At 33.9% G+C, this 20,673-nt stretch overlaps 3 protein-coding genes and 1 long non-coding RNA gene across 14 annotated transcripts; 2 read left to right on the top strand and 2 right to left on the bottom strand.

Moving 5' to 3' along the window:
- The first annotated feature begins 1,082 nt into the window (after nucleotides 1-1,082).
- On the top strand, nucleotides 1,083-6,707 carry LOC111009654 (decapping 5-like protein). 8 transcript variants are annotated; one of them, XM_022282831.2, is made up of 10 exons: nucleotides 1,083-1,774; nucleotides 1,858-2,560; nucleotides 2,995-3,095; nucleotides 4,165-4,233; nucleotides 4,312-4,456; nucleotides 4,808-4,879; nucleotides 4,958-5,169; nucleotides 5,887-6,057; nucleotides 6,144-6,254; nucleotides 6,336-6,707. In XM_022282831.2, exons 2-10 carry the CDS (start codon nucleotides 2,407-2,409, stop codon nucleotides 6,498-6,500), a joined length of 1,200 nt encoding a protein of 399 aa, XP_022138523.1. In that variant the 5' UTR covers nucleotides 1,083-1,774; nucleotides 1,858-2,406; the 3' UTR covers nucleotides 6,501-6,707. The 8 variants fall into 8 exon arrangements, with proteins under 8 accessions (XP_022138523.1, XP_087976335.1, XP_087976334.1 ...); XM_088120209.1 differs by having other exon boundaries at nucleotides 4,811-4,879; XM_088120210.1 differs by having other exon boundaries at nucleotides 1,084-1,774; nucleotides 4,312-4,360.
- Nucleotides 6,708-7,402: 695 nt separating this feature from the next.
- Nucleotides 7,403-9,022, bottom strand: LOC111010123 (chitin synthase, putative (DUF1218)). 2 transcript variants are annotated; one of them, XM_022283457.2, is made up of 3 exons: nucleotides 8,888-9,022; nucleotides 8,588-8,790; nucleotides 7,403-7,827 (listed from the first exon to the last, which is right to left on the bottom strand). In XM_022283457.2, the coding sequence occupies exons 1-3, from the start codon at nucleotides 8,990-8,992 to the stop codon at nucleotides 7,596-7,598; spliced, it is 540 nt and encodes a 179-aa protein (XP_022139149.1). In that variant the 5' UTR covers nucleotides 8,993-9,022; the 3' UTR covers nucleotides 7,403-7,595. The 2 variants fall into 2 exon arrangements, with proteins under 2 accessions (XP_022139149.1, XP_022139157.1); XM_022283465.2 differs by having other exon boundaries at nucleotides 8,588-8,787; nucleotides 8,888-9,020.
- Nucleotides 8,690-12,452, top strand: LOC148208046 (uncharacterized). Of its 3 annotated transcripts, none has more exons than XR_015788913.1 (8): nucleotides 8,690-8,830; nucleotides 8,908-9,065; nucleotides 10,322-10,615; nucleotides 10,727-10,941; nucleotides 11,530-11,717; nucleotides 11,779-11,904; nucleotides 12,021-12,211; nucleotides 12,314-12,452. It is a non-coding gene; the product is annotated as an uncharacterized LOC148208046 (long non-coding RNA). The 3 variants fall into 3 exon arrangements; XR_015788914.1 differs by having other exon boundaries at nucleotides 11,787-11,904; XR_015788915.1 differs by having other exon boundaries at nucleotides 11,539-11,717.
- LOC111012719 (Long-chain fatty alcohol dehydrogenase family protein) lies at nucleotides 10,213-16,181 on the bottom strand. The gene is made up of 4 exons (XM_022286976.2): nucleotides 15,819-16,181; nucleotides 14,883-15,152; nucleotides 11,527-12,640; nucleotides 10,213-11,037 (listed from the first exon to the last, which is right to left on the bottom strand). Exons 1-4 carry the CDS (start codon nucleotides 16,143-16,145, stop codon nucleotides 10,331-10,333), a joined length of 2,418 nt encoding a protein of 805 aa, XP_022142668.1. The 5' UTR covers nucleotides 16,146-16,181; the 3' UTR covers nucleotides 10,213-10,330.
- Between the last annotated feature and the right edge of the window lie 4,492 nt (nucleotides 16,182-20,673).

Below are 20,673 nucleotides of genomic sequence, written 5' to 3' on the forward strand. Positions count from 1 at the left end.
GGAAAGCTCCTAATTTTCTGGCCAATATTTATCTTATTTCAAGGGTGCTGATCAATGTATCTACTCACCGTATAAGCTAATTGATTTAATAAGAATAAAAAAAAATATTTAATATTGTTGTATATTTTAGATACTCTAATTATATGATTTTTAATAGAAAATACATACCTTAATCAGTTATTTCAAAGAATTATATATTATATAAAAAGTATATAAGATATAAATATTAAATCAAGCTCAGTAAAGGAAATGAAGATGGGAATTTGCAGATAGTAGAATTTGAGAATTTATAGGCAATGAGGAGGAGTGAAGTTAGATGAAGCAAGAGAGTTGTGCGTGCAACTCCTACCCATTCAAAACGGCTTAGCAAGAAGAGCATGACCAGAACTCACACTAGTTGGATGGTTATTTTTATAACTCATTTTTTTTTTTTAAATTATATTTGAAAAACAATTGTTTTTTTTTTACCTCTAAACTAGACAAATTCTGTGTAAAGGTAGCGAGTTTGAATTCCCCAACCTCCAATGTACTTAAACGTTTTTTTTATAAGTTTAAATTTAGATGAGTGTCACAATTTATTCATTATAATTGCTTAATTCGTCCCTTAATTTTTTTTAAAAATAATTTAATAAAAATCAAGTTGATTAATACACAAAATTGACTATTAAACAACTCTGCAAAAATTTACAAATAAAGAATAAAGCAACTATTTTTTTTTAACTTATCAATTTCATATTAAATATATATTTTAGGATTCAGTGGATAAATATCACAGTATATTTTTTAACAAAATTTAAAATGAAAAATTGATTGGAGAACAAAAATTGCAAAGGTGAATATGTAGTTCGTTTTTAAATCGTAAAACAAATAAAAATTAAAAGGTAAAAAAAGGTTGTAACGGTAAATTTGGTGGAGAGGAGACAGCCTGGATCTACTAGCTTCTGAACTGTTGACAGCTGTATGTTTGACTGGGTCTTGACCGTTGACTAGGTCAAATATTTTTTCGACTTTGGTCAAGGACTCGAAACCTATATAAAGTGAGACCCTCAAGACTTGATCGCCGCTCTCAACACGGTCATGGGCATTCCTCTTCTGATGAAGATTCTCGTCTGAAAAAAGAGTTGTGAGATGAGATAGGTCAAATTCCTCCATTGATATCACCGCCTCAATCTCTGTAATGCCGCATTGCCGGAGGGAAGGAAATGTGAGACGGAGAAGCCTGTGGATGGTTCGAGACAGAGGATGATTCAAGAGAGGAAATCTACTATGGAAGAATGAATGAATTTGGAGAAGACGTCGATCTTCAACGCTCTTTAGGTATTTTTAGAACAAGTGCGATTTTATCATGTGGCTGATTATTCTCCGTTAATGGCTCGTATCGACTGAGATTTAATGGTGTGGAGGATTCGGGAGTAGAAATGCTGGTGGTCAGTTTGGAGATCACGAAGGAGCATTGGCGAGAACTGAAGATCAATTCTAGTGAAAGAACGATGGCCTGAAGCATCTTAGGGCACAAATGCGGGAAGGAGAAGTCGGCGATCGATTTGAAGCGGAGGAGGATTGGCGAAAATTGAAGAATTCTAGTGGAAGAATCATGGAGTTTGTAAACAACGATCTTCAGGTACGAGCGAGAAATCGATGGCGATTTTATTCCATCATTGATTCTTAGGGCACAAATGCGGGTTGAACAAGCCAGTTGTCGATCGGTTTGAGGCGGAGGAGGAACGGGTAGAAGAATTCTACGGAGGAAGAGCAAAAAAGATCGGCAAAGACGGTGAGAAAATCTTTCTTCAGATTCTCTTCGTCTCGAACTTTTTCTTGTTTTTCGATCAATTATGAATGTCCACTTTTTTCCAGGTTCAATACAAGAAGATATATCAATGGTTTACTGGAAATGCGAGATTACCAGAGCAATCAAGAAAATTATGCAGCCGTAACGAGTCTAAGGACCATGAATTTCCAAACTTCTGGATCGAAATAATAAATAATATAAAATGTTCTAACGTTAGTATGATCCTCGGAAAATGTATATATTAAAATTAAAGGGTTTTTAAACATTTAAACAAAATTACCGATCTTTCGGGGAGAAAAAAGAAAAAAAGAAAACCAAGATAAAATAAAATAAAATTACGTGCCAAAAAGATTTGGCGCCGACCCAGTCAAGCAACTATATATATAATTACTCTTGCACAGGAAGAGAGTAAGTTCGCGGCAGCGTCATATTCTGTCCTTCTCCAAAGACTTCGTTAGGAAGGATCGGGAAAGCGAGGGCGACGCTGCACCAAATCGGAAGAAAACCCTAATCGACGGAATCACACCGAGTTACAGTTACAGAGTTTGTTGCTTACTTCACTCTTCTGTTTGGTATCCTAATATCCATTTCGAGGTTTGAGGTTCTCTCGATCGATGGCGGCTGAATCTGGCTCCGGATTATCTTCCTCTAATCCCGTGGGATCCTACATTGGGAGCTCGATAAGTCTCATTTCCATGTGCGAGATTCGTTACGAAGGCACACTCTACCACCTCAACATCCAAGAGTCTACCATCGGTCTGAAGAACGGTATGTACGGATTCACAGTATACTAAGCTTTCTCTTTCTCTCTATCGCTTTGTTTCGTTCTGATGTTTGAATTTATGTAATAAATGTGTTCTATATATTTTGTGGAGATTTGTCTGTTCTGGTCACTGCCAGTGATCATTACTTAGTAACAGAAGAGTCGATATCGTTGATGGAGATTGCCAACAATTACCTATTAACATAAGAGTCTATTCTGGTCGCTGCCGTTAAACTTCGATTGTTTTATTTGAGTTTTTTGCTCTCAAACCTTTTTTACTTCTTTGTACTCTTCAAATAAGATCGTCACTGGCAAGTATAATCAGTTTATGCAACAAGGATTCATTTCTACAAATTTCTTTAGACTACTAATTGCGATATCTTTTTGAAAAGCATTCAATATTTCTTAAATCTGAATAGTTATGCGTTCACTGTTTCAGTTAGGTCTTATGGGACAGAAGGACGGCAGATTGATGGTCCTCAGATCCTTCCAAGTGATAAGGTGTATGATTATATTGTGTTTAGAGGCAGTGACATCAAGGTAATGAAGATGTATTTAATTACATTTCCATCTCGCCGCTCCTCATTTGGCCAACTACCAATTCATGATCGTATCTGTTTTATAGCTTTAAAAATTTTAATGTAATGTTTCCTTGTTCTATGATAGATCAATTTTCCCCTTCGTTCTCGTGCATTTGAATTTCAAGATTTAACATAGAGAGTCTCAAGAGGATGTGAACTTGCTCATGTTTGTGGCTTTCATCATTGTTGTTATTGTTATTATGATCAGTATCATTACTAACGTAGAGTATTAGTAGAATAGTAGAAGTAACCATAATAATAATATTTGTAGGCATCATATGAAGATAAGAATTAAGATATCCGTTTGGGATGACCATATCAATTGAGGCCCCAGTTGATCGTGTTGTTTTGTGAAAATAAAAAAGATAAACTGTTTCAGAACCCATTTTTTATTATGCTGCAGTTAAATGGATGATATAGAAGTATGCCTCTTTTTTTTTTTCCTTTCCACGAGGGTAGCACCAAAGATAGGCATCCTAACAGACAGATTTGATAAGTTGGTGATTGTCATAAACTGTTACTGTTATAGATGCGTTATATCATGTTTCTGTTGCAAGTTCAAAACATTTTCTTTGACCTCCTTTTAGTTATCTATCACAAGATTTTTGTTACATCCCTCTTCCTCCGTCCTATATATACAAAATTAGAGAGCTTTCTTTTAATATTATTTTTCCCTTTGATCTTTAATATATAGTTTATCGTATACGGGGTGATTTCAGCATATCTAGTTGCTCCTCGCCCTTTTGAAACTTTAGTTAGAACTCCTTTAGGGTTTGCTCAGAGGCGCCAAACTGTTCCCAAGATATGAAATCGTTTTATTTCTCACTTAAACCCTCGATGTCTGCGAGGCTATATCTACATCAACCCTAAGCTTATTTCCACTCAATATTAATTTCTCTGTTGTAAAAAAAATCAATAGTAACACTGCAACTTTAAAGGTATGTGTGCTAGTTTTTGGTGGACATTTTTCAACTTTTACAACTTGATTTAGTTTAAACCCATTTTACAAAAGGCTTTTGTCATACCAGGATTTGCAACTCAAGGCCCCCTCACTTGCTGAAACAGACCAGCGGGTTCACGGTGGCTCTGCGATCCAGGTAGTCTTGTTTGACTATCACATAAGGAATTAACACAATTTTACATGAAAAAGGTCTTATTTAGCTTTTCACGTGCAGTCAAATCATGCTGGGCTCTTGACTTCATCACTGCCTGCTTCACTTGAAGGTGAAACATACTCTGCCTCAAAACAGTGTCAGGATACTCTGTCTTCTAATGGACAGTATCCTAGCATGTTGTCTTCATATCAATCTGTAGCTGCAGGTACCAAAATACATAGTCATTCAACTGCCCATGAAAACTACTGGTTCTCTGCCATTTTCCATACCGGAAGGAGCCAAAAAAATGCAAATCACTTCATATTTTCCAGTCTCCGAAATACTCTACTTATCTTAAGCCATCCACTCTGTCATTTCAATTGACAACAGAGAACCAATGGACTCTTCAAAATTATTCAAATATTGGCATAGGATTTACTAAAAACTTAGATTGTGCATGTGCTGATCCCTTACTATTTCTCATGTTTTGCACGCCCACAATTTTTATCAGCTAATAGATATGTAGTTCACAGCCATGTTCTGTTTTTTTATAATGTTTTTTCACCATCTCATTCAGCAGCAATGACATCTACTTCTTCCTTTCCTCCAATCTGGCAAGAAATAGGCAACACCAGAGCTCAAGTTTCGGGTAAACCTATATTCCACCCAGCAACAAATCTTTCCAGGCAGTCTGTTCTGAATACCGCACCTTCTTTGTCGGGTTCAGGTCCGTTGCCTGCATTGCCTCCATCTTCATTAACTCCTTATCAATTATCACAGTCTGGAGCAGGCGTGCATTCCTCCACAAAGAAACTATGTGTTGATGCTAGGAACTTTGGTGCTTCTGCACATTTACCTTGTAATCCTTCAGCACTAATTGCTGTTTTAGAACGTCAACTACCCTCGTTACCATCTCTGAGAGAAACACCTGCTCAACAGGTTTGGTGCTTTATACATTTTTCACTTTTTTTTATATAACCGACTTTCTTATAGTTTAACCACAGCATTTGGTCCATTTGTTTTGTATAGCATGCTGATTTATACCAAATAATTAGGTATGCAGTTTACACCCTGCTTAAACAGCAGTTGGGGTATTTTTGGTTATAACCTAAAAATTACTTCAAATGTCAAGGCATAATTGTCAGAAACAGATGCAACAGAATATTAACTGTAATATATATATATATATATATATATATATGTATATATATAGCAAATATCATATGGAACTGATAAGGAAGGTTAAATCAATGTCTTGCATATAGGTCTAGGTGGTGAGTTAGTGAACCATGAGAACACGTTAGATGTGCGAAGCATAGGGCTGATAGTTTCCCTTTCTTTTGATCCAACCAATTTTTTGCTTTGGTAGTGAATACCTACTAAAAGAAAAAGAGGAAAACTGGTATGCATGTTACTTAAAGAGATTGTATGTATATGACGTCAGAGAATTTGATATACATGTTACTTAAAGAACTTGTATCAAAATGATAAGAGTTATAGGAGACAGGATCTGTAGCAAATATTTGAAGAGATGATACTTCTTTATGAATCAATTACATTTTAAAAAAAATTGTAACTTCTAAATTATTGTGGTCCTGAGCTTCTGATTGCTAGTGCATTGACATAGTTGTCGTCTCAATACTCTTAAAATTGTAGTTTACTGAAGAGTTTGATTTTCAAGCAATGAATGAGAAGTTTAAGAAGGATGAAGTATGGGGTTATCTTGGAAAAGCACAGCAAATGGATATTTCAGAGGTTGCAGCGGATAATGCAATTGGTATTGTCTTGGGGGATAAAGAGAGACGTTGGGCCATACCTACCGCTAAGGTATGGCTTTGAATGATATCTAACATTTCATTGTTTATGTTATGATGTTGTCCCAATCCACTCTTCTGTTGGTTTTCCTTTTGCAGCCTGCGTATAACAAGAATGAATTCTTCGATACAATTTCCTGCAATTCTCTTGAACGTGGATCAAGGAATGGACATAACCGGTTCTCCGGGCCAAATAAATTTGACGCTGAGGTTTTGTCTCGTGTTGTTTTTCTTGTATGTTTTCTGCGGCAGACAAGTTTAACTGTTAGCTGCTTGTGTTTGTTTTTGCAGACAAGCGGAGCCGGAGACCTTCCACAAACGGGCAATCTTGGTTTCGATGGCTATGGCTATGGCGTTAGACGTGGTGAGAATTTCTGGGGCTCAAATAATAATTTTGGACGGGGATACAATTATGGTGGGAGAGGGCTTGAAGGGTGGGAGAGCATGCCATTCTAAATTCTTAGCCACTTGTAATTATTAGAAATTTTCTGGTCCTATTGTTATTGGATTGTGACATATGCACATATCTCCCTGTAATTATTTCCTTCACCTCCACCTGTTGGCTGTTGCACTGGGGGGAGGGGAGGATGTGGTAGACTTCTGTAACTTTTAACATATATTTGATGCATGATTTTATGTATATCTATGAGAATTTATGAACAATATTCTGTCATGGAATACACCTTTTAATCTCGAAGTTGAACTTGAAACTAAAGTAATGAGAAGCATTATATGAAGGTAACGTTTCCTTGCTGACTATCCTTTGCTTTTGTCTATTTCCTTTTAAGGTTTGCTTTTGAAATTCTTGTTAAATAATGTTTTTTCTTTAGTACGCTGAGTGGGATGAAGGGATTCAAACTCATGATCTCTTAGTTAGAGATAGAAGTCAATTATAGCTATAATATTTTATTTATTTATCAACGCACTTTTTAAAAGTTAAAAATAAAAATTTCAATACTCTGTGGCTTGCTGAAACCTAATTTTCTGATCAGACTACTTTCCACGTCGAGTCCACTTTGTGACGTGAGATTGCTAGTACATAAACTGTGGGTTTTATCTTTGGATGTTTGATTATGATATTGGTCATGGCAGGCATGCAATTTGGGACCCTTATTCAATCTCTACTTGTGCAACTTGCTAGAAACTCGGTGAATTTTCAACTGGTGCACCCTATTCTTATCAATCGCTCTCTTCTCTCGATTTAAGGACAAAAAATGTTCTATTTCATCTACATAGATAGTAAACTTATAAAATATCTCCTTACATGAATTTTGATAGCTATTAGCTTGTTTCTAAACTTTTTAGGAGTTTCCACAAGAATGGCTTATAACGATGAATCTTAATTTTGAGACGGAGACTGAAACCATAAATAATGTTTACTTTTTGAGGGTACTGTACAAATTAAAAGAGAGAGAAAGGAAAAAGAAAAAAAAAATGCTTGAACTGTAGGTAGCGTGGGGCATTTTTAAAAATATTTATCAACCAATAAATGCCAAGAAAAAAAGGAAAAAAAAAGAGGAAATATTTTTCAATGATGTATAACTTCTCGTGTTATCCAATTTGTGCATGTATTTGACTGGGCCCAGTGACGTGGCTCCTCCTTCCAATGGCGGCCGAGCCTATGGTGGACCCTCCATTAATGAGAACCAATAAGGCTGCGCCAACAAATATTCCATCTTTGACCACATAGCATTCTCCCTCCACCCACCCCTTCCCATACTCCTGCCTCCTGCTCATGCTGGTTGCTCCACTCATCATCGCCACCGCAATTCCGAAGCTGACCCTGGTATTTCATTTTTCTTAACCATTTTAGCCCCAATTCTTTTTAATTTGATTAAATTATAGGTTTAGTATATTAAAGTTTCTGAATTATGTCTAATAGATCTCCAAACTAGTACCTGTCATAGACTTCAAATTTGATAATTAGTATATGTTTTTTTTAAAAAAAAGATTTATTTGAAGAATAAAGTAATTTGAATTTTACAATATACTATTTAAAGAGAATATTTTAAAAAGGAAATTTGGAAAAGTTATTGAAAGATTCCTTTTAAAAATAGCTATGGTTGTAGGATAAGTTTAAAAATTACTATGTATTCTTTTGGGAAAAAATTACTCTATTCTTCAAATACTTCTCATGCTCTATTATCAGTTTATTGTTAATAATACTATTTTGTAATTTACTAGATCTTGGATCCTATGTATAGGAATTTGAACCACCTCAAAGCTGGCCACGTTCTTTTAGCATATTATTTTTATATTATTCGCTCTCCCTCCAATGATCATCTCTTCTAAATGCAATTCAAACAACCTGGAATACAGATCACTACTGTTCATTTTAAATCTTATCGGTTGTTTTTTTCACAAACTTCCTTTGAAAAATTGTCTAAAAAATTGAGCCCACTGCCAAAATATGTTTATATTTTCAGGTCTTTTGTTATTTTTCTTTTAAAACAATTGGTTTGTTAAAACATATTAATTTCCAAAAAAAATTTGAAAAGTAAAGAAAAGAGAAGGAAGATTAGTATGGAGAAATAATTACCCACCAAGAGATGAGAAGGGTAGTTGAAAGCAGAGGCCTTTTGACGCTGCAACTCTTTCTTTTCTCTTTTGGCCAATAGCTATGGCAGATTATGGTGTTTCCAATGATCTGAGCCATCACCAAACAGACCAAACTTGCAACTCCCAATTTGAATGCTTCACTTTCAGGCAGGAAACAGAATCTGCCGCTCAACTTCAGGTCTTTCTTCTATGGAAGATTCCAGTTCCGATGATCAAGGGAAATTTTTGTAAGAAAAACTAATCAATTAATATTAGAAATGAGAAAGAAAATGAAAGAAACTTACTTTTGTTCTGTTGAATTCAGCAGCCATACATGATGCAAAGGAGACGAGGGTGAGGAATGCGACAATGGAAAAACTTATTGCGAAGCCCGATGGGTGCTTTTCCATGGTGGCCAGGAAACTCGAAGAAGAAGAAGTGGGATTTTAAATCATGGTATTGGAAAACGAAAGACTCTAGAAGGTTAGTGGTGGAAAATCCATCATTTTCTCTCTTGACTTGTGGAAGTTGGGACTTTGTTCCAATCAAATCTCTCGTTTTTCATCTTCTTATCGCTGGTCAAATACAGAGATAAGAGAGAGAGAGAGAGAGAGAGCCAACTTTCCCACTCAATTTGACAAGTTTCCAAGTGGGTAATTTGATTTAGATATTAAAATCTGAATAGATGAAGGTTGGACTCCGAATTTTTTGCAATAATTTATTTGTTTTTCTGACTTGAAGGATACACCCTTTCCCAGATACCCGTTTACCTGAAACTTATCAAACACAGGAAAAAGGATTGAAATTCCACCGCATGAAAAACCAATGGGAGGGGGGGGTTGACTAGTTGTGAAAAGAAGGCATGTTGTGGGCATGTGGGACCCTGTGAGTGATGACTTAACTTGGGAGAATGGAATAATGAGAGCCTTTGATATCAGATGCTTCAAATTAAATTAGGATGCTTCAACTTCAATTGTTTCGTCTTAGAAAAGTTCCTCAAAGATGCCTCACCCAGTAACCCTCTTCTCTTTGCCCCACTTCCATTTCATTATCCTCTTTACAGAGACTTTGAGTTGGTAGCTACACATGGACTTGTATGTATACAATATATATAATATACATACATCTTTTTCCCAATCTTTATGCAACTGGGGGGGTGCTTTCTTGTACTTGTCTCTTTCAAACCAGAGACCCAAGATTATAACGTCTAGGGGATTTACAATTTGGTTTGGGACCCACTAAACAGTAATTGTTTATGACTTTGTAGTAAATACTAACTATAAGAACCAAAGAGAGTTTAGAGTCTGTATAATAGATACTTCAGCTTGAAGCTTGTTTTTAATAGGTTTCTAATTTTTAATTTTGTGTTCAATAGTTCTTTGAATTTATTAGGCATCAAATTAAAATTTCAAGGATCACAGCTCTAAACTTGTAATTTATCCTTTGTGATTATGGATAAGTGTAGCTTAAATTGTTCCTATTTTCAATAAATTTGGTTGAATAATTCTAAATTTATAGTAGATTTAGATTGTATTTTGAAAAGATGATTCATACAATTAAATAGTCACTTTGATTTCTTAGAGGATTTGTCTGAATAAACGGTTTCATTTCTGTCTAATATTCTGTGAAGTACACTATTCCTTATATTATTTAACCATAAATATTACTCAAGAAATGAGCATCAAACATTTCCTTCACCACAGTTCATACATACGAATAACATGTTATGTTATGCACAGATTTTTACATCAATTCCTCTTCCTCTTGAGAGTATCAAGGACAGATTGTGCAGTGCAGTAAGCAATAGCCTGAACAGTAACCATTGGATTCACTCCCAAAGCAGTTGGAAAAACGCTGGAATCAGCAATGAAGAGCCCCTCCATTTCCCATGTCTCTCCTCTCTGATTCACCACAGAATCCTTCGGCCCAATTCCCATTCTGCAACTCCCCATCTGGTGCGCCGAACAGATTGGCGTCGCCAAGTCATTCAATGGCCTCGAACTCTCCTCTTTCACAAACTTCTCATACTCACGGTAACTCACTTTCTTTACCTTTATGCTCCTTCCCTTATTATGGTGGGTTCCTATTTCCTCTGCCCCAGCCGCGGCCAAAATCCTCAACGCCTTCTCCACTCCTTTCTGTAGATTCTCCTCATCCGCACCATCCATTTTGTAGCTGATTGAGCTTGAAGATCTGACTGTTCCTGACCCTTTATCTCTTGCCAATGCGAATACATGGGCTGTCCTCGAAAACTTGCACATACGGTGTTTGAAATTTGTCCCTGAGACCCATGGCATTAAGATTGAGAAGAGTCCTGGGTGTAATGCTGGCGTTTGAATCACAGCTCCTCCATAACCAGGTTCGTTATCAGCTTCTGTCCCTATGTTACACATTGCTGTCATTATCCCACCTTCGTAGCTTTTCTTGCCTTCCTCTGGCCATGCTTTATCATTATCTGTCAAGGAAGAATGTAAGTTGGTGAATTTAGATCTAATTATCAACTTGGAAAATTGAAATCAATGGAAGTGTAATATGATATTCTAATACTTGTTTGATAGGTTTAAATCCCATTCGACTCTAAGATTTTAAACTTTCAAAAAGTGCTATTTTTGTTCTTGCTATTAGTTTAGAGCACTTATTACCTCAACACTCACAATCTATGTGGTTCTAATGCATGTCTCACACACTCGAAGCCACGTTATTTTTCAATTTAGGGGGTGTATGAACAAGTAGGGCACTTTTGGTACAGATGTTGAACAAAAAATAAAGAAAAGGATGAATTCTTGAAAAGTTTACGGACTAAAATAGATATTTTAAAAAGTTTAGGGACTAAAATAGAATAAATTTGAAAGTTGAAGGTCAAAATGAATCTTTTAAAAGTTTAAGAACTAAATCTGGAAGAGAGACCAAAATGGGATTTAAACCAATAGATATTTTCACGCACCAGTTTCTGCAGGGAAGTGACCCCACGCCATAGTTACTGGATGAAGATGCAAGTGTTTGCCAATATTTGGGTTTCTCAAGCCACTTCTTTTCAACAATGGAGGAGTACTGAGAGCTCCACATGCTACTATAGTCACCTTGGACTCAACCAAGCACATCTGCTTTGCTCCGGATTGACACCCAAATTCAAAGGTGATGCCTTTTGCTCTTTTGCGTTCGCTCCCGTCTTTCTTCTCCCACATGATTCGAACAGCTTCGCAGCCCGGAAGTATAGCGCCATTTCCTGACCTCACCAAGTCGACCAGCCATGTCTCTGCCGTGCCCTTCTTTCTCCCATTTTTGCAGCCCAGACAGCACCAGCCACAGTAATGATCAGCAGGTGAGTTTCTAGGAATATTGATAGCATGGTAACCCAATTCCTCGCACCCTTTTCTTAAAACTGCATTGTTAAAACCTTCACTCTCAATTTCTGACTGAACTCCCATTTTCTTGCAGACAACTTCCATTGCTTCTTTGTACAAATTGCTGCTAAAGAGGTCCAATTCATAAACATCTGACCATTCTCTCGTCACATGGGTTGGTGTTTGAAATGAAGCTGACCAATTGACTGTGGAGCCTCCACCAACAGTAGAGCCTGCAAGTACAAGCACATTCATGTTATCAGTTGCCAGTAAGCCACTTGAAAGGTACATTTCTTCCATTGCTTGTCCTTCAAGGAGAGAGAGATTTGTTCTGGCACAATAGCTTCCTTTCTCTAATACAAGCACTTTGTACCCTGCATTGGCTAGCACCCCAGCCACCACTCCCCCGCCCGAGCCAGACCCGACCACCACTGCGTCGCACTTGATCATCATTGAAGGGCTGGCGGTTTTGGTCCTCGGGGGAAGAAAAGCAACTGGGAATCCAAACTTTCGAAGTGCTTCGGCAGCGACTCCTCGTCGTTGATCGATATTGACAATGCCTCTGAAAAGAGGTCCGTAAAGCTCTTCTTCTCTTGATCTGCCATTTTCATTCAGGTTTGATGCTTCTGACTGCCTGGTTTCGAGTTTAAATTGGGGGTCGGGTCCGGGGTAGTCGATTGCTTTCCATGATATGTTGTTCATCTTCTCATCAACCTGATCATTTTCATGCTCATTGATCAATTTTAAAAGCCATACTACACAACAAAGATCTTGGAACTAAAGGAAATCTTTTGTTTGTGTTGTGAATCATTGCTTCACTAGTATTTTAATACATTCATACAAGTATCCATCCATATCCATATACATGTACATGTGTGTGTGTTAATACTTAATACAGTAACCTTTAAAGGCCAACATGAGTTTTATTCGGTGGTAATTGGAATTTGTCTCTGACCAAGAGATCATGAGTTTGAATCATCCATCCACCATTTTGTTGTAAAAAAAAAAACCCTTAAATCGATCTATTATTTATGCAGACTGTTAATTGCTACATAATTAATTGAATTGAATTTATTACAATTCTGAGTAAAAAGATAAAATTTATTTTTAACATTTCTTCGGATACTTATCAAAACTTTATTAATCAAAGTGTAATACCCAAAAGTGTTTTTAAAAGGTTATTTTGCTAAATGAAGAATGTTAAGAAAGTACAGTTCAATAATTTCTTTTCATCCCAATTATACTGGATTATTGAATTTTCATGAATACCTCTTTTTCAAGGTCAAATTATCTTAAAATTTGAAGAGCAAAATAGAAAATCTTTTTATGACTAAATTATACGAACAGTCGATATATGGTGTTTTGATTTTTGTTTATTTTACTAATAGTCTTTTGATTTGTTTAAAAAATCTGAAGTGTTAGGCAATTTAAGATAAAATGCTTAACAGAATTAAAAGATTGAGGAAAAAAAAAACTTTGGAAGGATGTCTAATAAGTTTTTGAATTTTAAAAGTGTCTAATCGATTTTGAACTTTAATGTTGTGTCTACTCGTCCTCGAATTTCAAGACCTATTTAATAGGTCTTATATTTTCAATTTGTTATTCAATAACCTTTTATTTTGTATCCAATAAAATGTAGATATATCAGACAATTATAATATATAGGTCTAATTTTAAAAATTTAGAAATTTGTTAGATATTTTTTAAAGTTCAAACCCATGTTTCTTATAAGGCAACATTTTCTTTGAATAAAAAGAAGTCAACCATGTGGTTGGGAAGTAATTTATTTAATAATAAAAGTGAGATGAAAATGACAAAATTCTGGTGAAGAAACTTAAATAGATGGCTTGCTTTGGGGTATTGGAGCATTTATTGATGTCAGGTTGTGAGTTAGTAACTAAAGCCAGTTGAGAGTTAGGGATATACTCAAAAAGTTTTTAATGGATAGGCTTCTTTCTAACTTGCACTTGCATGCATTTAAAAATTTCTCCTCTCTCTCTCTCTCTCTCTCTCTCTTAAATTCTTTTGTGCATATTTTTTTTTATTACACGTACTTTCAGCCTTTTTACACTTGTCACTTTACACTAATTACTTGGTGCAAAATTTTACTTTTTTGGTGGCAAATACTCGGCTCCGCATACAACAATTTTGTACTCGTTATCATTAAATGTTTGATAACTAAAAGTGAGAAATATAAAAATATAAATTTTTTTAAACATTAAGTACTTCCTACTATCAATCATCAATCTTGTACTCACTACATTATATAAATGTTTGACAACTAAGAGTGTGAAATACAAAAATATGAATTTTTTACAAAAATAAATAACATAGTCATGCGAATGGGAAGAAAAGTATATTTTAAAAAAATAATGAGTTGTAACTTTTCAATGATGGCGAGCTAAGTATTTTTTTCTTTTTGATTATCTCACATTATCTCAAGCACAAATTCATATAGTCTCCCTAGTGGCTGGCAAATGCCAACCGAGAGGGGAGAAGCTTGATTATTTAAAATTTGAATTTAGTGATTATTTTATGTTAAAAAGGATTTCTAATAGTAAAGTTTAATATCTGCTAAAAAATAAATAATAAAGTTGAATAGATTTTCTAATTTCTAAAATTAGGAATATATTTAGTCAAGAAGAAATAAAAGTTCAAGTTTTTTAACAATAACAATTTTATTTTTTTAATTTTGTGTGTTTCTAGAACTAAGCTGGTCGATCAATTTCTTAAATTTAAAATCTGATATATATCTTTTTCCCTTCAAAAGATGGAGAACTGTATATTTTAATCTCTTTATTTATTAAGTATAGCTAATTAAAAAACATTGATAGAAAATAGATTTGAAAAGTTAGTAGTAGACATAATTTTTGAAAACTCAAGTAATTACTAATAAAAAAAAAAAGTAAAAATAGAGTTTTAGTTAAAGAATCATGAATACTAGGTAGTGACTTACCTGAGAGAAGAAAGCAAGGAGAGAGAGGATCTTGATGGTTCTGAAGAACATTCTGTGGAGAAGAAAAAAACTTAGGGACCACGAGAGAGCTATCTTTTCTCTCTTGTTGTGAGAAAGCTTTGAAAATGTTTGGAAGTATGGGAAGTGGTTTGAAAGGCTTGCATTCCCACATAGAATGTATGTCCCATACCATGTTGACAACATCCATAGGCTCAATCTCACCATCCATTTCTTTGGATGTCTCACTCTCTCACTTATCATCCCTCCCACCTGCATAACACATTACATCTCATCATCAGTGTCGGAGCTAGAAATTTTGTGTTTTAGTCCTCCATATTCGAGTATTTTTTCGATTTAGTCCTTTATGTTTAACGTTTTATTTCTATTATACCCTTTTCGTCGTTAGCATATGGCATATAATTAAGCATACGTGTAGCATGGTAGAAATTTAGAGGATTCTCAAGGGCTTAATTCTTCTCCAAATTTCTACTCAACTCATATTGCAAGGTAAATTACTTAACTTCCTATCCTCTCATTTAACACAAAAAAATAAAAATAAAAATAACCTCGATAATAGATTTAGTCCTTTATATTTAACGTTTTTCTATTATACCCTTTTCGTTTAGCAGATGGTATATAAGAATATGTGTAGCATAATAGAAATTTGACGGAATCTCAAAGACTTAATTATTCTCCGAATTTCTACTCAACTCACCTAGTATTATGTCGTAAATTGGTTAACTTGCTAACCTTATTTAACCAAAAAAAGAAGGAAAAAAATACGTAATTGAAAGATTTTGGAATATAAGGGACTATAATGAAAATTTTGAAACAATATGGACTAGAAAATAATAAAACATATATTTATCTTTTAATTGAATTTAATATAAAACATATGATCTATAACTACATGCATGTTGTGTGATGCGATCTTACCCGCTCGGGAGTTCCGGCGGCGGAGGCGGAAGTCTGGAAGAAGGCGGCAGTGGCAGTGGCGGCGGAGCTTTCGAAATTGGAGTGACCGGAAGTGGCGGCAGCGACGGAGGGCAAGAATGTGTCGCAGAGAGCGGCGAGAGACTCCATCTCGGCGGCGGTGAGGGAGTTGTTGTGGGAGTACTTTGCATGTTGTGGATTTTGCACCGGTGATCCGTTGAGGATCGTATCGGCGCCGCCGTGGAGCTCTACGATGCAGTGGCGGCGGTGTTGCTCGCCGTCGCCATCGCCGCCGGAACTGGCCGCCGCCGTCGCACCGCAATATCCCATTTTTGGCTTCTCGTGGCTTACTTCTCAGGTAACAGAGCTAGTTTCAAAGGAAGGATGAGTAATGCTTCCGTTGCCTTTCTTTCAATTTATGTAAATATTAATTAATGATAATAAATGAATAAAGCTTTTGGAGAGAGAACACGTGGCGCAATGCAAGGAAAGAACCAACTTTTTGACTTTTGAGAATTTTGATTTAGACTAGGGGTTGACTTAGGAGTTAGTATCGTATTTATGTTAATCGTAAAGCTAAAATTATATTTGATTTGAATATCATATCTTAGATGTGTAGGTGGGAATTGAAATTTACCACCTATTTAATAGTTAAGCTGACATTGATATGATAAATTTATATTTGATTTGTGTGTTATTATATATATATAAAAAATATATCTTTTGAATTATTGTATTACATTTTTATAGGTCATGCTCATGTAGATGCTCATCTACTAGTAGAAGTTGATATCTAACCATTAGAAAAGACAATATTTAATATGACATAATCACAATATCTACAGGTCAAGTTAGTGTAAGCTGATAACTTAAAACGACACTAAAAAGCAAAAGGTACAATAAACTGTTCGAAATTAGGATTGGGAAGTACTGAGTGAAACTTATATGCTCGTTGAAAGAGCATGTTGTTTCTTTATATAGAGGTAATTTGGATGGGAACGTTTTATTTATTCACATGTTAGGAAAAATACTTGCTCTTCAACAATAGTTCCTATGTTCTACAAAATTGTGCACCTAATAAAGAGACCTGCGATCCCATAGGAAGACATCCCGATCCCTTGTTCATGTTGGCAAAATTTTTATATATATTTAAAATACTATTTTAATATTGTATCATTTCATATATATATTTTTTTGGATGAATGACTAACAAGTATAAATGATTTGGTTAATGTTACTCTCCAAAGTAATCGCTTCTAAGAAATTAATCATACCTAACCCAAATAATAATTTAAGAATATACTTATTGCTGTGAGATTATAATTTATAAAATAGCACTTATCATTCTTTTTGAGGGAAAAAAACAATATACTAAACATGACATAAAGCCAAAAGGAAAAAGATTTAGGGCTGGTAACTTTTAACATTTCAGGTTAAAATACCATTTTTTTACCTCAATTTTGAATTTAGTTTCTATTTCATCGCTCCGAATTTTGAGTTTAGTTTCTATTTGAGTATCTAAGAGTTCGTTTGAAAACATTTTTATTTCTTATTTTTTCTTCTTTTAATAAAAAAACATTGTAACATAGCTATTTTCATTCTTTATTTGTTCTTTGTTTATTTTTATTGAAAAAAAGAAGGTAACCATTAAATTTTAAATCAAATATTTTTTTTAAATAAATATTAATTTTTTTATGTTATTATTATTTTTTAATATTTATCACGCATTTTATAAGTCAAGAATGATAAACAATATTTTCTAGTTATGTTTTGGAAAAAATTTTAAATAATAACCCGATATAAGGAACTTGATTTTATTGTTTGCAAAATTTCGATACGAGACTAAGTAAAAATCCAAGGGCAAAAGTGTAACAATTTGAAAGTTATAGGCCAAATGAAAACTAAACTCAAAATTTAAGAACTTGAAACTAAATTCAAAATTTATGGGTAAAAGTGAAACATTTTAAAATCCAGAGACCAAACAAAAATTTATAAAAAATCTTTCTACTTTTTAACATGAGTTGAGTTAGTGGTAATTTTAAAGTGTAATTTTAAAGGGTAATCTTTCTACCCTATAAAAAAAAAACTAAGAAATTAGAATGACTATTAAGAGATGATATAAATGATAAAGAAAAAAAATGAAAGAAGGAGAGAAAACAAATTCAAATCAATGTGATATATATGGTCGTTTGCAATAAATGCTATTTATTTATTAGGTACATCCACCATCTCCCGCCAGAGGAGAAATTCATTAATTTTAATGTTGGTGTTGCAAGGATTTTTTTATTATTATAATTATTGAAAATTTTATTTTATATTTAAGTGTTGTTATATAATTATTTTACTTCTAGTTTCCTGTTTTAAACAATTATATTTTGTTTTTGTTTAATTTCATTAGTAAGCTTTTTTTCTCTTAAACACGTTGAATTGTGAGTCAAATTTCAAAATTCAAGATAAGTTTTTTCTTCAAAATTTGGTCTATATTTTGAAAAAGTTATAAAAACTACCCAACAAAATAAAGAAAGACTAATAAAAAAATATTTCTAAGCTTGATTTTTAAAAATAGAAAGACTGGTTGATTTTAAAAAGCTTCATTTTTAAGTTTTATATCCTAAGTTTTATTTTAAAAAATGTTGCTTTATATTTATTTTTCAAAGTTTTTTTTCCGGAGGATTACTTTTCAAAAGTTGTTTGCGAGAAAAAGAGAATATTTTCAACAACCGTTATACGTGTGAAAATCATTCTACTTTGATTTTCTCCTTTTTTTTATATATTTTTTTATAAAGATAATATTTAATATAAAGTTCCCACTTCCCATATCTTTACAATAATTATTAGGATTTTATCAAATTTGGCCTATTTTGAATATGAAGGAGACATTTAGCCTTTTATTTGGAAATAGACAAAAAATTATTTAAATAAGACGAATCAATACTCTTTATGATAATATTCCAATTAGATCACACGCATTCAAATATGGGATTTAAATATAAACTTCCAAACGAACAAAAAAAAAAAATCAAACTTTACTTAACTAGAAAGTGATTTATGTGATAATTATTCAAGAAAGAAAAAGAATAATAAACTTTTACCATAATAATTTATGTAAATTGTAAAGGAACTTTAAGGGGCGAACATAAGGAAATTAGTGGGGAAATGGATAAATAAAATTTATATAAAATAAATAAATAAAAGTAAAAGTAAGTTCTAAAGAAAGATTTTTCTTGGACTTTTAACTGTAAAATATTGTATTGAGGAGAAAAAAAAAACTCTATAATACGGTCTCAAATGGAAAGAAGATAAAATTAAAAAAAAAAAAGAAAAAGGAAAAGGATAGGGAACCAAGAAAGATATTTTTAAAAAATATCACTTTGAAAATAAAAAAGTAAAAATAAATATAAAAATATGCCCCTAAAATGCCATAGGTTACGTTCTCCACATCCTTTTTTATTTTTTAATCATCATTTTCAAAATATAAGTTTTACCACATATTTGTTGACGTCACCTCATTATCAAATGCCCATTCATACCCCTCCTTCCTCCTTCCTTTGAATCTCTCTTCTTGTCTTTGTACCCATTTTTCATCTCCTTCTCTCTCATTTTCTGTTGTTCTTGAAAACGTTCAATTTTCTTGTTATCTCTTTTAAATCACCTGCTACATCCTCTCTCTACTACTAAAAATAGGGTTTTTATCTTGGTTCTCTCTAAAAAATAAAAACCCTACCGGCCGCCTCCCTCTACCCATCGCACGTCCTTCATCTACGCCTTCATCACACGCTCCACCAAGATCGATTGCTGTAGAAGCTTGCCGCCATCAGTACTATTGTCTGATCCCAGTGCATAAGCCGACCGAAAGCGAGAGATCGAGATCGAGAGCCAGAGCGAGTGAGATTGAAAACGAGAGGTTTTTCTTTGTTTTGTTTAAATTTTGAGGTCCAATAATGGAGTCGGAAAAAAATCAAGAGGGAGAACAGCAGAATATTAGGATAAGAAATAAATGGGAGAGAGAAGAGAAATAAGGATAAAAAATCATAAAAGAGAGGGAGGGGAGAAGATGAAAAAGGGGAAGAGAAAAGAAAATTTTGGCGGAAGGAGGGAGATTGAGGAGAGAGAATGAGTAAGAGAGAGGAGGGAAAGGAGAAGAGAGGAAAATAAAGTGAGTAAAAGAGAGCTGAGGGGCAGTAAAGTAATTTGGTATTCACACGTGTTTAGAAAATCGATGCCTTTTTAAAATGTCTATTCATCCAAAATTTCCTTCTAAGTTGTTTATATCTAACTCATTTTCGATGTTTATAGGCGTTTTAATCTTTAACTTTTTAAATTGGTCAAGGTCGACAAACCGACTCGACCCGACCGATAGAAATCAACCAAATCGGGTCAATCGATTTTTTGGTCCAAGGGTGTATGGTGAGCCGGTCAATTGGTTTTGTAAGTGAAATTATTATTATTATTATTATTTTGTTTTTTGGAATGAGAAAACTCAGAAACATCATAATAAAGCACCTTCATACGAACATGCAGCCGAGGTCTACAAATTTTAAATTCATTTCCACACAAAATAAAATAAATAATCGTTTCCTTCTTTCAGCGAGTATGCAAAATTTACGACTCATTAAGTATTTTAATTATAAACATTCACAAACAAAAATATTACAATCTGAGAAATTATTAAAACATAAAAAGACTAAATTGAGAGAGTATTAATATACTTAACCATCTCTATTTATAGACAAATCATAAAACATATAATATAAACATTATCATCATCCTTTGTGAGAAATAAAATGAAAGTTGTAAGTCATTACTAAAATTATGTTATAATTTAATCAAAATGTGGATTATTATTTTATCATTTATA

The sequence above is a fragment of the Momordica charantia genome, assembly GCF_013281855.1.
Source record: "Momordica charantia cultivar OHB3-1 chromosome 11 unlocalized genomic scaffold, Mcharantia_2.0 BLBB01000011.1, whole genome shotgun sequence".
NCBI lineage: Eukaryota > Viridiplantae > Streptophyta > Magnoliopsida > Cucurbitales > Cucurbitaceae > Momordica > Momordica charantia.

What these genes read in the sequence shown, in the direction of transcription:
- LOC111009654 (XM_088120208.1), top strand. Translation starts at nt 2,407, where the DNA reads ATGGCGGCTGAATCTGGCTCCGGATTATCTTCCTCTAATCCCGTGGGA. An exon ending in TACCATCGGTCTGAAGAACG is followed by an intron (nt 2,561 to 2,994) that starts GTATGTACGGAT and finishes TCACTGTTTCAG; the next exon opens with TTAGGTCTTATGGGACAGAA. An exon ending in TTAGAGGCAGTGACATCAAG is followed by an intron (nt 3,096 to 4,164) that starts GTAATGAAGATG and finishes TTGTCATACCAG; the next exon opens with GATTTGCAACTCAAGGCCCC.
- LOC111012719 (XM_022286976.2), bottom strand. Translation starts at nt 16,145, where the DNA reads ATGGGATATTGCGGTGCGACGGCGGCGGCCAGTTCCGGCGGCGATGGC. An exon ending in CCGCCGGAACTCCCGAGCGG is followed by an intron (nt 15,153 to 15,818) that starts GTAAGATCGCAT and finishes TGTGTTATGCAG; the next exon opens with GTGGGAGGGATGATAAGTGA. An exon ending in TCCTTGCTTTCTTCTCTCAG is followed by an intron (nt 12,641 to 14,882) that starts GTAAGTCACTAC and finishes GAAAATGATCAG; the next exon opens with GTTGATGAGAAGATGAACAA.
- LOC111010123 (XM_022283457.2), bottom strand. Translation starts at nt 8,992, where the DNA reads ATGGAAAAGCACCCATCGGGCTTCGCAATAAGTTTTTCCATTGTCGCA. An exon ending in CTGAATTCAACAGAACAAAA is followed by an intron (nt 8,791 to 8,887) that starts GTAAGTTTCTTT and finishes AATCTTCCATAG; the next exon opens with AAGAAAGACCTGAAGTTGAG. An exon ending in ACTACCCTTCTCATCTCTTG is followed by an intron (nt 7,828 to 8,587) that starts GTGGGTAATTAT and finishes ATGAAATACCAG; the next exon opens with GGTCAGCTTCGGAATTGCGG.